This window comes from Syngnathoides biaculeatus, chromosome 19 (genome assembly GCF_019802595.1).
Source record: "Syngnathoides biaculeatus isolate LvHL_M chromosome 19, ASM1980259v1, whole genome shotgun sequence".
NCBI classification, from domain to species: domain Eukaryota; kingdom Metazoa; phylum Chordata; class Actinopteri; order Syngnathiformes; family Syngnathidae; genus Syngnathoides; species Syngnathoides biaculeatus.
Genome location: NC_084658.1, coordinates 17,399,916 through 17,414,598, shown reverse-complemented (window position 1 = coordinate 17,414,598; position 14,683 = coordinate 17,399,916). Strand labels below are relative to the sequence as shown.

At 46.8% G+C, this 14,683-nt stretch overlaps 2 protein-coding genes across 6 annotated transcripts; one reads left to right on the top strand and one right to left on the bottom strand.

Annotated features, from left to right (window-relative positions):
* Positions 1 to 213: 213 nt before the first annotated feature.
* On the bottom strand, positions 214 to 6,576 carry mastl (microtubule associated serine/threonine kinase-like). 3 transcript variants are annotated; one of them, XM_061805196.1, is made up of 14 exons: positions 5,719 to 6,576; positions 5,502 to 5,639; positions 5,282 to 5,421; positions 5,109 to 5,197; positions 4,658 to 4,761; positions 4,420 to 4,567; positions 4,136 to 4,284; positions 3,509 to 3,885; positions 3,147 to 3,441; positions 2,714 to 2,855; positions 2,229 to 2,243; positions 1,147 to 1,260; positions 932 to 1,033; positions 214 to 671 (listed from the first exon to the last, which is right to left on the bottom strand). In XM_061805196.1, exons 1-14 carry the CDS (start codon positions 5,884 to 5,886, stop codon positions 514 to 516), a joined length of 2,139 nt encoding a protein of 712 aa, XP_061661180.1. In that variant the 5' UTR covers positions 5,887 to 6,576; the 3' UTR covers positions 214 to 513. The 3 variants fall into 3 exon arrangements, with proteins under 3 accessions (XP_061661180.1, XP_061661181.1, XP_061661182.1); XM_061805197.1 differs by having other exon boundaries at positions 3,147 to 3,438; XM_061805198.1 differs by lacking the exon at positions 2,229 to 2,243.
* Positions 6,577 to 6,682: 106 nt separating this feature from the next.
* Positions 6,683 to 14,493, top strand: LOC133492677 (ATP-dependent zinc metalloprotease YME1L1-like). Of its 3 annotated transcripts, none has more exons than XM_061805193.1 (18): positions 6,683 to 6,909; positions 7,754 to 7,873; positions 8,028 to 8,196; positions 8,299 to 8,394; positions 8,485 to 8,594; positions 9,004 to 9,154; positions 9,229 to 9,336; positions 9,684 to 9,857; positions 10,298 to 10,450; positions 10,897 to 11,029; positions 11,139 to 11,201; positions 11,275 to 11,387; positions 12,415 to 12,570; positions 12,642 to 12,793; positions 12,875 to 13,001; positions 13,073 to 13,146; positions 13,224 to 13,310; positions 13,451 to 14,478. In XM_061805193.1, exons 1-18 carry the CDS (start codon positions 6,877 to 6,879, stop codon positions 13,589 to 13,591), a joined length of 2,160 nt encoding a protein of 719 aa, XP_061661177.1. In that variant the 5' UTR covers positions 6,683 to 6,876; the 3' UTR covers positions 13,592 to 14,478. The 3 variants fall into 3 exon arrangements, with proteins under 3 accessions (XP_061661177.1, XP_061661178.1, XP_061661179.1); XM_061805194.1 differs by having other exon boundaries at positions 6,684 to 6,909; positions 9,229 to 9,312; positions 13,451 to 14,472; XM_061805195.1 differs by lacking the exon at positions 6,683 to 6,909 and having other exon boundaries at positions 7,735 to 7,873; positions 13,451 to 14,493.
* Positions 14,494 to 14,683: the final 190 nt, after the last annotated feature.

Below are 14,683 nucleotides of genomic sequence, written 5' to 3'. Positions count from 1 at the left end.
TATATTAATAGTAATTATATTTATCAAGATTTGCGTGGGTGAGAAGCGCTGATCTGTCTAAGAGCCATTTGTGTTTTATTAATACTCTATAATATCAAGTGATAGTTTCTACTGAAATGTATGACAGAATATTTGTGTGCATGTCAAATCGAAGCCTGAAATAAAAGTTTCATAACGCACATTTGACTTCTTTTGGTACAAACATTTTATTTGCTTTTCTCTATCATGGGAAACATTCAAACTTTGAACTGGACATAAAACTCAGCAGCATTTGAACCATATTTATAAGTACATTTGACACATAAAACAGAACTGCAGAAATGCATTAACAGTCGAGCAGGAAGTGCCGCATTTCTACGCCAAAGGAAAACAAAATCAACGGGAAGCTAATAAAAGGAACCTTAAGAGCTCCATGGCATAAAAATAAAATAGTAGTGATTGCACAATTTTTTTTTTTTTTGTTTGGAGTTCAGTAACTGCATTTAAACGACGGCGACGGGACGCGTCGCCGGGCTAGAAACTGAAGGCGGACAAAACGATTTTCTGCGCGCTGTTGCGGGCCTCGAAGTAGGACGTGTCCGTCTCGTCTTCGGGCTGCGGGATGAACGGCATCGGCTGCGTGTGGAGGTTCTCCCAGTCGCAGCCCTCCAACAGCGGGTGGCGCTTGAGCTCTGTCGGGGGATCGAAAAGTCTGAATGAGGTCAAACAAGTCGTTCTGCAAGCTTTGCCTGAACAAAGCTCCCCCACCCGCTTCAACTTTGAACCAAGATCCCACAAGGTGGCGGCAAAGCACTCATTTTGCCTACAGTCAAGTTTTTTCCTTTGTGACAACTTGATGGTGTTAACTTGACAGTAACTTCCAATTCAACATGTTTTTTGGCGCACATGCAAAAAAAAAAAAAAAAAAACAGGAACCAAAGTTTGTTTTGACCTTTGAATCCCGCCCGCTTGGTCTTGTCCACGGTCAGGAGGATGTTGACGGTGTTCCTGGCGTTGACCGACAGCGCCTCCTCTCCTTCGGGCCAGGGGATGTCTTGAATATGAAGAAATAAACGTCAATTTAGATTGAGTCCGGTTTTTTTCTCGGCACCTGATTTGAACAACCGCTTAGAAAATGCATTAAAAAAAAAATTTAAATACAGGCACCTCTGTTTAGAATATTCTGGAAGACGAGCTGCGGCGTCTCGTCGTTGAAGGGCGGCACGCCGGTCAGGAACTCGAACAGACACACGCCCAGCGCCCACCAGTCCACCATGCAGTCTTAAAATTAAAATAAAAATAAAAATAAAAATTGCCGATGGTGGACATTTGGTCACACAAGAAGATGAGAAAGGCCTTTACAAATTCATTTTGACACGAGGATGGATGCATGCATTCAAAAAAAAAAAAAAAAAAAGGAGCACATTCTGCCAGCAGAATGAAAGATAATCTGGGAAGGGATCCCCATTTATTATTGGAAGAAATGAAATGTTTTTGTTTTTCCCAATTGCAATTTTAAGGGCGCAACATCCCAGCATATCAGCAGGTTTTACTTTTGTTTTTTAATGAAATTTGAAGACTGCTTGCTCATTGGCTGGACAGAAACACTAAGAGGATTGCTTGTTAATATTCTGTCGCAATATTTTGTCATTTTAAGTGATTTACTTGGTCATACCGTTTTTGTTACATAGTGCCCCTGAAGACCGACAAATTCAGCATCTGATTTCCCCAAAATGTTTTTTTTATAAAGACGATTAGCATCTTCACCCCCATCCACTAACTTGTCTTTATAACAACCATAAATAGCATAATTCAAAGCAAAGTCCCTTCCTGAACGGTTTGTTGTTCTTGCGGAATCAACAGTAAAAGCAAAAATGCCAGCTGCAGCTTCTTTCGCCCTTAAAATAAACAGGAAGTAAAACTGCCACCATTTCCACATTCTTCATGAATCTCCCCACCTGCCCCCAAAAAAACATTCAACAAATTGCCGGCGCTTTATGTCAGCGGCTAAACGTCAGCGTTTCAACCACGCGACCCCAGATAAGCAGAAATTGCGTCTACTTGTTACTAGCGAGTGCTCACGTTAGACCTTTGGAACCCGCTCAACAAGCCGACCCCAAAATCATTTGACAGAATTTGACAAGGTGGGTTAGCTGGCCTGGTGATGGCGCATGCCAACACGCTTGGGGCAAAAAAAAAAAAAAAAAAAAGAAATCAAAGCACAAACGTCGTCTTCCTTGCAAACTTACCGCACTGACGCTTCCCTGAAACTCACAAAAAAGTTCTGTGAGATGGACGAAAGCAGCGGGACACACAACAACGCCGTACGCTGAACCCCTGCGACATCATGTAGCGTCGTGTGTTCCGTTTGCATGCTCGGGTGCAGAATTACCACAACAGTTATGCTAATTTCTGTTAGCCCTTCAATGATGCTTCCCTTTATATGTTAGCATTAAGCTACCAGAAGCAAGGTTGTCATCTTCCATAAACAAGTTTTAAACGTCTTATGTTTAGTTTTCCACGTCAAACGATTAAATTAAAAAAAAAAAAAAATATATATATATATATATATATATATATATATATATATATATATATATATATATATATATATATCATCCGTCAACAGCTCTACAGACGTAAGTTGGGTTACTGGTCCCTCAAGGGCATTTGGACCAAACGGCCTGCGATGAACGGGGGTTCAGCGCACCCGCCATTTTTAAACAGAACTTACCGTGAGGCGTCTGCAAAAGCAGCTCCGGGGCCAGATAGTCGGGGGTCCCTAAAATGGGCCCCCCCTCCACGGGCAGCGCCCCCCGCCGCACGCTCTTGGGCGTCCGGAAGGGGGTGTGTGAGGTGGACACGGCCTGAGGAGTCTGCAAGGACCACAAACATGAGAAATTAAATAAACACAAAGTTCTGTAACTCCAACAAAGTCTTTTTTTGTACATGCATCTGAATTAGAAGATATTTTTGGTTTAAAAAATTAAAAAAAAAAAAAAAAAAGATGTGTTTTTGATCATTTTTTTCTGACACACTGTAGATTTGAAGATAATATGCGTGAATATTTCTATGAGTTGATCCGACGCAGGTCGGGTCAACGGGTTTATTTTGTCAACGCTCGGCCCAAAATAGCGGGCCCATAAACAGAAGACGTCCGTGCCCACCTGGTAGAGCGAGCTGCCGGAGCTGGTCTTCCTCTGGACCGGCGTGGCGAGGGAGACGGCGGGCGTGGACACGTCCAGGGCCGAGCCCGCGCTGAGCCGGGACACGTTGGAGCGGTTGATGGAGCTGCAGTAGCTCCGGAACGCCACCGCGTTCTTGGGCCGCAGGAAGGACCACGCCGGCGTTCCCGCGGAGCGCTCCTCGGGCGAAGCCGAGGCGCTCCTTTCGGGACTCCCGTCCGCGGTCGGAGACGCGCCCGACGCGTCAGAATCCAGACTCAGACTGCGACAGATGCTGCTGGTAACGAGATGGACGATATCCATCGGTCGCTCTAATAACCGGCCGGGCAAGCGCGCATAAATACCCGCCGAGTGGTGACGCGTAGCTGGAATCTGACGAGTCCTTGCGCTCCAAGCGCTCCTCCTCCGCCTCTGGCCATTTTTCCATTTGGGGAAAGAGACTCTTGGCCACGACGTCGGGACTGGAGTGCAGGGGGCCCGTCTCCTCGCCGATGACCACGTCGGAGAAGGCTCCGGTGAGGCCGGTGCCGGCGTTTGGGCGGCGTGGCCTGTAGTGCTCCGAGCTCTTCTTGGCGAGGCTTTCGGCGGCCTCCGGGCTCACCTGCACTTCGGAAAAGGGCCGCTTGACGGACGCCGGCGGGGTTCGACGAGCACTTTCGGGGGGCTTCGGGTGGGACTTCAAATGTGCTCCTGCCTTCTGTTGGTTCTGCTCATTTTCCTTCTATAAAACACAGGAAAGCTGTTGCGGGGGAATATGTGCATGAATTTCATTGAAAAGCACGACTTAGCGTTGAATGCCAATCTGTTTTTTTCCATTGGGATAAATTAGCCTCAAATTCTCACGTCGAGTCCCTACCAGTAACAACCGCAACGAACAGACTACCAAATTACTCGACGACAATTTTGCCAGTCGTCGGCGGGTGAGGCGCTATTCAGACTTGGTTGGACGTAAAATTGAAAATCGCCGCCACCTCCTCGCACTCCCAGAGCGGGCTGACGCCTCCCTCGGTGTCGGTGGTGCTGCCGGCGCTGGTGGTCTCCAAGCGCTTCCTGGTTTTCATCAGCGTGGGGGTCAGATCGACAGCCAGGTTGTGCGCGCTGAACACGAAGCTCTGCGGCCCTGCGACGCAAGCGGGGGTCCGGTTCACCCTTGGGGGCTCGGCTACAACGCGGGCGTTCACTCAATACGTTAACGTTCCTTGAATGGACGTCGCCTGTATTGAGCGAACGTGACGGGTCGTTTTTGGAGCAGCACCTTTCTTCCAGGGTTGGTGCGCCGGGGAGCTCATGGTCTCCTTTGTCCTGGCGGAGGGGGAACCCGACGACTTATTCTTCGCCATCATTTTGCCGCAGGAGACGGCCGAGGTGCTGCAGTGGCGTTTATTTCCCCCCACAGGCGTGTTCTGCATTTCAACAAACGTCGAGTCAAAAAAAAAAAAAAAAAAAAAAGCAGACGATAAATGCGGCGTGAATAGAGGAAGGAATTCACTTACAAAACCAATCGAGGTGATTAAGGACATGACTTGACCAGGAGTGCGGGAGAAATTTGTGGTTTTGGACACGGACGGGGTGTTGAGGATGTCCGTAAGTTTCAGTTCTGGACAGGAAAAAGGAGAAGAAAAATGTTATACAACTTTGGATACAAATTGTTACATCCCTGGAACAGCTTCGCATCAATTGTGAAATGGCACTTTCAACAAACAGTATTCAAACGATAGCACCGCCCCCCCCCCCCCCACACACACACACACACACGACCCGACCCGACAGTGAGGCCGGGAGAAGATCCGGAGCCACTTTCAAGCCAGGACCGGACAGCGCGGCACGAAGGCCTTTTGGTGCGATAGCCGAAAGCTAAGCAACAACAATCTGATCTCCACTTCCAAGGTTTGACCCTTTGAATTGGATTTTTCTTTTCATTTCTGTTGATGTGTTGGCGCTCACCTCTGTCAAGCTTCACCTTGGAAAGCCCAAAGTCGGTTAACTTAATGTGGCCCTCGTTGGAAATGAGCATGTTGTCCGGCTTTAAGTCCCTAAAAGGGGCAAAAGCACGCACAAGTGGCACAGATTGCCGTTGACGGGCCGCCTTCGCGAACGCACGTCGAACCGCTTTGTACCTGTGGATGATGCCGTGGCGGTGGAGGTAGTCCAACGCCAGGGCAACCTCGGAGATGTACTTGATCGCCATGTCCTGGTCAAAATATCCACAAATATTAAGGAGAGACTTGACATCTCCCCCAATGAGGTACTCCATCACCTGCAAAGGAAAAGAGCCAGCGTGACGTCACGGAATCTCCTCGGTAGCTTTTGCTCGGTGTCATGACTGCGTTTAGCTACCAGGTAAATTTTGGCGGCTGTCTGGAGAGAATAAAACAGGTGAACCACGAAGGGACTTTTGCTCAAAGCCAGGGCGTCTCTCTCCGCCTTCATTTGGCCCGTCATGTTTTTATCGACCATGTCCGCTTTATTCATGGCCTGCAACAGTCAATTGTCACTTTTTTTGGCAACCCAACTTGGGTTTACTTTCACGCACTGTAAGTCGACGTGCGCTCACCTTAACCGCATACAAGCGGGCGTTGCATTTCTTCCGCGCAAGGTAGACTTTGCCAAAAGCGCCGCGGCTGATTGGCTTTAAAATGACGAAATCTTCGATCTTCGGCAGCTTGAGCGATCCCGCGACGCTCGCGGTGGGGGGAGATTTGTGCTTTACCTCCGCGTCCATCCTATTTGTGTTTTTTTTTTTCCTAAGCGCGCTCGGGTGTGCAGCGGCCACCGACGAACTGGCACGTACACTTGCACACTTGCATGTTGAAAACAACAGTCCGGGTTTTGTTTTGAAATTTGAATTGGATCGCGTTTTCGCCAGGGCCTCTTACAACCGATGAGGTACTCAAAGAGGTGCCTGTTCATTAAATATATCGAGATGTTGTGTTTTCCAATATTTCCACTAAATAAAATGAGGATATAATGAACTCTAATAGCACGGTATCTTTAATGTAAAGCTTTTGTTGCATTTACGACAGACAAATAAGCGAGGCAAAGCGCCGCTGTGACAGGCACAAACTACACTTCCCTGGTACTAGACCAAAAAGGGTAACGTTCTAAATAGTTTCTTAGGCCTACAAAAAATACGTACAATACGGTATGAAAATTTATTCAACGTGTTTATACTAATAAACCAAATATGCAAATCTTATAACTGCCATACCTCAGAAGAAGATAAGAATACCCGTTACGTTCGTGTGACTTCATTTTGTAGTTCGTTTGCCCAGTGGATTAAAAAAAAAACCCACAATATCATAAATTGTATTCAATGCAATACCGTTGAAATATGTAATAATCAAGGTTATCAACATGTTTTCGCGGTCTTCTTTTATAAATTAATATCAGAATGGATTTTTTTCCCCCATTTTCATGTACAGTACTATATTGCGATTTTAGCAAATGAAACGAATGCTGTAATCTGATTGGAGCTGCGGCGGAAGTAAAGAAGTATGGCGTCATTTTGTAGTTCTTAGCATCGGCGGCAAGCGAATGCCGGCGGAGCGTCAATTCGCAATTTAGCTAAAGCGGCGGTCGAAGTTGTTGTGTAACAAGAGAAACAACAGAGCACCCAACCAGGAATACACTTTCCCTTAAAAGCACACGGAGGCTTTCTCTTCGTATATTTACGTTCTATATTTTTGTGTAGTGTTCTTTTATTTTAGCCAAAATGTTTTCCCTGGCGTCCTTTCAGCCACAGCAGGTAAGGGACGTCATGCTACATTTTGTCTTACCTGACAATGACTTCGACATTTGACTTCATTTTGTGTAAATATAATTTTCGTCGCCAAAGCCGCGAATTACTTAGTAGTTTTTGTTTTTTTTACGACTGTACCGCCGTGTGTAGTTGTCTGATCTGTTCTTGCCTCAATGAGCGTTACTATTTAGCTGATGTTAGCATTAGCCTGCTAATGGTCTGGGGATTTCTTTCTTTCTTTCTTTCTTTTTGTTTCACGCTCGGGCCGTGCTGACGTCACTATACAAAATGAGAAACAAACTTGATTTTCTGATGGTAAAGTTTAGACAAATTGGGAAAACGATGTATAGTAAGATGACGGGCTTCTAGGTAAAGGTTACACAACTTCCACTTGCTAACGTGGGGTTATGCAATCACAGGCAAAAGTGGAGAAAGTAGTCAGGTCTGTACCTGTAAAAGTTTCAATTCTGCAATGTACTTAAGTTCAAAAGTATTTTTCTTATTATCAATTAAATTCAGACACGTTTTGATAAGTTGACAGTGACAAAAAATACGTCTGCATGACTGCATCCAAAATATTTTCCTTCCTGTATTAATGATCATCGTGCTTGTGCTGAGAAACAGAAAATCCCTGAGGTTAGTGTTTCTTGAAGTATTTGTACTCCATCTGAACTCAATGTCAAGATGTCAGGCACCCACCTAAAGGTTACAAAACGGTCTCTGCTGAGTGTGGAGTCACACGGAAGAGCATCCAGTGTGTGCACTATAGTTCCATATATATGTATGTGTGTGTATATATATATATATATATATAGACAGTGTTGTGTGTCACTCCCATCCCCGCCGCCAGATGATGGTCCCCCTCGGCCAGCTCGCCAGCGCTCTCCACTCCCTGAAGAACACAGCCACGGCATCAGTGCAGGCCCTGCACAAAGATTTCTGCCCCGAGCACGCCGCACTTACAACAGAGGTGAGTTTCTAATGTGGCGACCGTAAACTGCGTTGGCTGATGGTCGAATGTAAACAAAAACATGGCAGTTCTTGAACATAAAAAAAAAATAAATACATTTGCCTCTTAAGGACATTTTTTTTTTCTTTTATTCCCCACTTTGCTCTCGTTGTAGCCCAACACAAGCCTTCGAGATCTGGGCCTGTCGGACATTCAGGTCAGTCACCTGGACGAGTTGCTGGACAGGCTGCTGCCGTCGCCGGGCTCGGAGCGGCCTCCCGCCTTCCCCTCGGTGTGGAGGACCAGTCACGTTTCCGCACACAGCTTCTTTCACAACAAGCACGGCGAGTTGCTCTGCGCCTTTTCCCGGGTGCCCATTTTTTTTTTTTTTTTTTTTTTTTTTTTTTGGAGTTGGCTTATTTTGGAAATATTTTTGTTCATCACAGGGTTTGCACACAATCGACTTTTCAGCTCGCCAATCTTGCGCAGGTGTCACCAGAGACCTCTACAGGAATTTTGCGCCGAGCTTCACTTTTTACCATGTAAGAACACGTTCGTGTCAGTGAGTTATGGATATGCAATTGAGGGCTTTTTGTCAAGATTATTTGTCTTCTGCTTGCGGCTTCAATCAGTGTGGCTCCAGAGTCGAGGTTTCAGGACCGTCAGAGCAAAGAGTAGACAGACGACGTCTGCTGACGATGTTCCGGCTGAGACGGATCCCTACACGCCGGCTTTCATGAAGGTCAAGATCCTGCGTGGTTTCCCTTGTACTTTGTACTTTGTATATTGAGAGTGAGCAAGATCAGTGATATTTAAAAACTATTGTACAAACGGTATTAAGTTAAAAGTAATTAGGGAGGGGTGTTGTTGTGACAAAGCCAAAGAAATACTTTTAAATTCATTGCATGGCTCAAATGAGCCTTGCCGGCTGTTGATTTGGAATCACCATCATAGCAAAATAGACTCGTAGACACAACAAAAATCTGAAGGCTGTCGCTTCAAAAAGTCAGAGAACGTGAAAGTCAAAGTCGCGCCGTGTAGTAGAACTTGCTTACATTAGGAATCGTATTTTCTTTTCCGGGACAGCAATCGAATGGGTGAGTGGAAAATGAGGTGGTTTTCATCTTTCAACATCTTTGATTTCCTTGCAGGGTTTTCTGATGCGGGAAAAGGTAGCAGAGGTTCAGTCGTTGGACCAAGTGACAAAAAGCAAGAACCTTCCGGCGAACCAAGAGGAGGCCTTCAAGTCGGGCTTCTCCGAGGGCTTCATGCGGTCGCAGGCCTTCACGCAGAAGACGCAAGGCAGCGGCCGACTTGCTTTGTCCAGCATTTCCGTTTGCTTGTTTGGTTTGTTTGAATTGTGGCTCCGTTTGCAGATTCGTTGAGGAGAACCAGGCTGGTCCTGTTGGTGCTCCTCCTGCTCGGCATTTACGGTCTGTCCAGAGCCCCCTTCCTCTCGGGTAAAGGCTCCTTTTCTGATGCTGGTTGGTCCCGTTTCCTCCTCTCCAAAGACCCGACAGCCACGCGTCCCCATCCGGTCCAGCAGTGCCTTGCTTTACCTGGAGAGCAAATTTACCCGATGAATTGAAATAAAATGCCATTAATCTGATCAAGCACCCCCAAAAATTTAATGACCTCCTAGGTCATTTTCATTTATTTCAGAATTTTGTTTATTAAAAAAAAACAACAACAACAACAATCTCGTCCTTACAGTAACTTGTAACTGTGTCCATTTGTGAACTGGGCTCCTCTTCCATAAGTCAAGGCACCACTGAAATGAGATTGCACGTGAATTTGCCAAAACACTGAGCAGGTGTGCGTGTTGTCACAGTGAGGTTCCGCACCACATCGGGCCTGGACTCGGCCATCGACCCCGTCCAGATGAAGCACGTGACTTTCGAGCACGTCAAGGGGGTGGAGGAAGCCAAGAACGAGCTGCAGGAAGTGGTGGAATTCCTCAGGAGCCCCCAAAAGTTTACCGTTTTGGGTGGGAAGCTACCCAAAGGTATTGCGCGTTGCGTTTCCCCTCCTGTTCTGCCAGCTCTTTCTTGATTTTTTTTTTTTTTGACATATTTATAATGAATTGTCTTTCAATGGCAAAGATAACAGATTACAGTGTTGGGTCATTCATAAAAAAATTATGAAATGGTCATTCATGCCTCACTGTCCTTAGTGAAGGTGGTCTCAAGTCCACTTTTCACCTTTCTTTTCAAATGTTCTATTTAGTAACCTCTTAATGTCGTAACTCCTTGATTTTACTTTTTTTTTTTTTTTTTGCATTATGTCTCATATTCAATTATTTTTGATAGTTTGTCCCAATTTAGCAGCTATTTTTATTTTTGAAGCAAGACCTGAATGTGTGTGTGTGTGTGTGTGTGTTACATGCATCCATTTGTCTGCGCGCTCTCCACTTGCGTTGCGGTTGAAAATGCGATGCTCCCGCAGGAATCCTCCTGGTCGGACCGCCCGGCACCGGGAAGACGCTGCTAGCCCGAGCGGTCGCCGGCGAGGCGGACGTGCCTTTCTACTACGCCTCGGGGTCGGAGTTTGACGAGATGTTTGTGGGAGTGGGCGCCAGCCGTATCAGGAACCTGTTTAGTGAGTTTCGGGGGATAGAAATCGATCTCCGTGTGAACCCGCCCAACCGTGACGTCACGAGCCTTTTATTTCGGGCGGCAAAAGCTCGAGCGGTCACGGACCCGAGCAGCTCAACTTCTTTTAGTAGCACTTGGACCACAACACAGCTGGTCCAAAACGCTGTCCGTCAGCGACAATAATTAAAATAATACTGCAATCATAAATGACTAAAATAAAATATTGTTCTTGTCTTGGTTCCAGTTGGAGGTGCAACAATCAATGGAAGTTAATTGACAACTATTTTAATAATCCATGCTTGCTTTAGAGATGTTGAAGGTAAAATTGTCTAAATGAAGAGTTTCATTATTCATGCATTTCTGTCGTACTTCCTTTCGGGTCTGTGGTCGTCAAACAGCTTTTTTTGCTTTTGTGCTTTACAACCTTTTTTTTTTTTTTTTTTTTTGCAGAGGAGGCCAAAGCAAACGCGCCTTGCGTCATCTTCATCGACGAGCTGGACAGCGTCGGCGGGAAGAGGATCGAGTCGCCCATGCATCCGTACTCGAGACAAACCATCAACCAGCTGCTGGCCGAAATGGACGGGTCAGTCGGGACATGCTTGTGTGGAAATGTTCATGTTTGCGCTTTCATTTTCTCTGGAATGGCATCGTGTTGCGATTGTGTATTTATTTATGTGTTACGTTTTTTACAGGTTCAAGCCAAACGAGGGCGTCATTGTCATTGGTGCTACCAACTTTGCCGAAGCTCTGGATAAGTACGTTGTCCGTTTTTCGTTTGCCAACGTCCATCCGCTTGTCGGCGGTTAATCTTCTCTGGCCCGCCGTCAGTGCCCTGGTGCGGCCGGGCAGGTTCGACATGCAGGTGACGGTCCCTCGGCCCGACGTGAAGGGCCGCACGGAGATCCTCAACTGGTACCTGGCCAAGATGAAAGTGGATTCTGGTACGTTGCCTTGTTTGCCTTGTTTTGGGTTGTTGGACTTTTAGGTCCTCCCATCTTAACCCGGAGTGGATGTGTCCCATTCTTCTAACAAGCCCATCGAACTTTGACATTATCAAGTCATGTAATATCTGCTGAAGTTTAACCATAGCTTTTTAGTAACGCTTCATACAAATATATCGTGTATTATGATCCCTAACCCTTGCAACAGTGAGTTAAATGTGCTAACTAGTTAGCATCCGTGCCACTTTGAATTGATGTATTGTAAATGCATTCATTTTCCATACTGCTTATCATCATGGGGGGTTGCCGGCATGTAGGAGTTTTTTTTTTTTTTTTTTTTTTTTTTCCCTCAACTTTGTGGGAGGGGCGGGGTACACCCTGAATTGGTCGCCAGCCAATCGTAGGGCGCATGTAAGGAGACAACCTTTGAGCGATTAAGAGACTTCAGTTAACCTCCTATGCACATTTTTGAGATGTGGGTGCAGAAAACCAGCACAGGAATGGGCAGAACGTGCATACACCGTGCCGGCCAAGCCGGATGTGAACCCCCAACCTCACAACTGTGTTACCTGTATTGTACACAATGATAGAGTATATTTTTTTGGGACGCTATTTTTACATGTAACCTTATTTTATTGAGTGGTTGACTTGGAAAATGTTTTGGTCTTAAAATAAGAGAACACTAAGTTTGCATTTCAAAAATAAAAAGTAGAAGAAAATAGAAAAATGAAATTATGCAGCGCATAATCAAATGTGGCCTCGCAGTTAATCTTAATCATTGATCTTTATCAAGAGATTTTAGACATATTGTAGATTTTCTGCATTTTATATTTCCGACAACTTTGTGGGGACGTTCCATAAGTTCCAGTTGGATGAGTTTATTGGGTAACGGAGAGCTCACAAAGGTTCTTTCCGACCTCCGGAGATGTAGCGGCCGCATGTGTTTGTTTTCATTGTGAGTCGCTGTTGCGGTCCCGTGAAAGAACCTTTTAACTTCCCGCTAACAAAGGTCTTTGTTGCGCTGCAGCGGTGGAGCCCGAGATCATCGCCCGGGGCACGGTGGGCTTCTCGGGGGCCGAGCTGGAAAACCTGGTCAACCAGGCGGCCCTGAAGGCGGCGGTGGACGGAAAGGCGCTGGTCACCATGAAGGACCTGGAGTTCGCCAAGGACAAGATCCTCATGGGTGAGCCGGAGAGGAGGCCCGGGGCGGGAGGAAAGCCGGGTCCTGACGGCACGCCCCTTTGTTCGTTGTAGGTCCCGAGAGAAGGAGCGTGGAGATTGACAAGAAGAACAAGACCATCACGGCCTACCACGAGTCGGGACACGCCATCGTGGCCTACTACACCAAGGACGCCATGCCCATCAACAAGGCCACCATCATGCCGCGAGGACCCACGCTCGGACACGTCAGTCCAACAGAGGGTCTTTTTGCCCCGTCCCCTTCTCCTCTCGCGTCGTCCTCACGTCCACTCGGCGTCATCCCGCAGGTGTCCCTGCTCCCCGAGAACGACCGCTGGAGCGAGACCAGGGCGCAGCTGCTGGCCCAGATGGACGTCAGCATGGGGGGGCGAGTGGCGGAGGAGCTCATCTTCGGGGACGACTACGTCACCACAGGTTGTGCCCGCCTGGCCGAATGCCCGCTCCGGGACACCCCGATGGCGTCTCATTTGAATCCTCCGTTTCAGGCGCATCCAGCGACTTTGATGGCGCCACCAAAATCGCTAATCTGATGGTGACCAGGTTCGGCATGAGCGACAAGGTCAGTTCATCCGCGTTCAGACGACGTGGCGGACGTGTTGAATTCTGGCGACGATGGCGATGTTTGGTTCCCTCCAGCTTGGAGTCATGACCTACGGGGACGTTTCCAAGCAAAGTCCGGAGACGCAAGCCGCCATCGAACAGGAAGTCAGGTTGCTGTTGAGGGTGTGTGGCCTCGCTATTGAAGCCGCGTTGCTTGGTTTTCATTTCCTGGCTCTCCGTATTACAAAAGCAGAAACGTGTTTGTTTGAAGCTCCTCGTGTGTTTGCGCCCGAGGGGAAAATGGACTGCGTCTATATTTGCAGGACTCGTACGAGCGGGCCAAGAACCTCCTGCAGATGTACAAAAAGGAGCACGAGAAGCTGGCCGACGCCCTCCTCAGGTATGAGACTCTGGATGCAAAAGAGATCCAGATGGTTCTGGAGGGAAAACCGCTGGACCACTAAGAAGCTTCCATGGCTCCCGGCGGAGATGGTACTGTACATAACCACGGGATTCTTGGACAACGCTTTTTCTAGTCTTTTTGAAGTATAATTCCATGAAATCTTGAGGTTGGATTGGACAACAAACTATCAAATACGCACGTCTCGATAAGTGCCGCTTCTATTTATTTACCACGGAAGCTTCGGGGTACCTCGGCCAGAAGGTGTCATTTTGTATTGACGGGCGCGTTTGCTCCTTTTATTTATTCAAGTGCCCCCTCCCTCAGTTTTCCCCACGTTAGTCATCGCGTGTTGCTCAAATAAAGGTTACGTTTGTCCAAACTGACAACAGTTGCTCATTATGAATTGAAGAACCGACCCCCACCCCCCAAGTAATTGGCTGCCGTTACCAAAACCCGCAATTAGTTCCGCTCACGGGGACCTCCTTGGGTCCTGTTTGGTCGCCCCGCCTCCTCTCGGCTGTTTGCTTAATAAATGGGGGGGAAAGGTGACTTCTTCTGACTTTCCGACTGAAGCATCAATGGCTGCGGAAGGCGACATCGCCGTCATCGGGATTGGCTGCAACTTCCCCGGAGGTAAACGTGACTTTTTTTGGACTCCCGTTTTCCTGCAAATGTCATGAAACTTCCCCGGCGTGGAGCTTGCTTGTGTCATACCCACTTTACGACTTCAGATCTTTTAGATTTATCACTACTGTATAGTTCTGTTTGCATCCAACTGTACGTTTTTGGGGGGGTTATTTGTGTTGATTTTGGCCAATTGGCATTTTGTGAAAACAAACAAAGAAAAAAAAATAATAATAAATTCAACAAACAAGAAGAGTCCATTTGCTTTGATTTCACTTTTGTGACCTGGAACAGGGGATAATCAACACAGACCAATAAAAAGCATGCTGGTGGTGTTTTTATTGATGTTACAAGTTAAAAATGAATTGAGCAATCATGTTATCAGGTTGATGTTTTTTCACTCCTGAATTGCTGGATGAAATCATCCAATTATGTTAGCTTTGCTTTCATTATAGACATGGCATTTTATCAATAAATGTTTGGGTTTTTTGTTTGTTCTGCAGGTTTGTGCCATTTATCAATGCGTAGA

What these genes read in the sequence shown, in the direction of transcription:
- mastl (XM_061805196.1), bottom strand. Translation starts at nt 5,886, where the DNA reads ATGGACGCGGAGGTAAAGCACAAATCTCCCCCCACCGCGAGCGTCGCG. An exon ending in CAAGGTGAAGCTTGACAGAG is followed by an intron (nt 4,762 to 5,108) that starts GTGAGCGCCAAC and finishes TTTCCTGTCCAG; the next exon opens with AACTGAAACTTACGGACATC. An exon ending in TACGCGTCACCACTCGGCGG is followed by an intron (nt 3,442 to 3,508) that starts GTATTTATGCGC and finishes TCTCGTTACCAG; the next exon opens with CAGCATCTGTCGCAGTCTGA.
- LOC133492677 (XM_061805193.1), top strand. Translation starts at nt 6,877, where the DNA reads ATGTTTTCCCTGGCGTCCTTTCAGCCACAGCAG. An exon ending in AGGCTCCTTTTCTGATGCTG is followed by an intron (nt 9,337 to 9,683) that starts GTTGGTCCCGTT and finishes GTGTTGTCACAG; the next exon opens with TGAGGTTCCGCACCACATCG. An exon ending in GAGGACCCACGCTCGGACAC is followed by an intron (nt 12,794 to 12,874) that starts GTCAGTCCAACA and finishes GTCATCCCGCAG; the next exon opens with GTGTCCCTGCTCCCCGAGAA.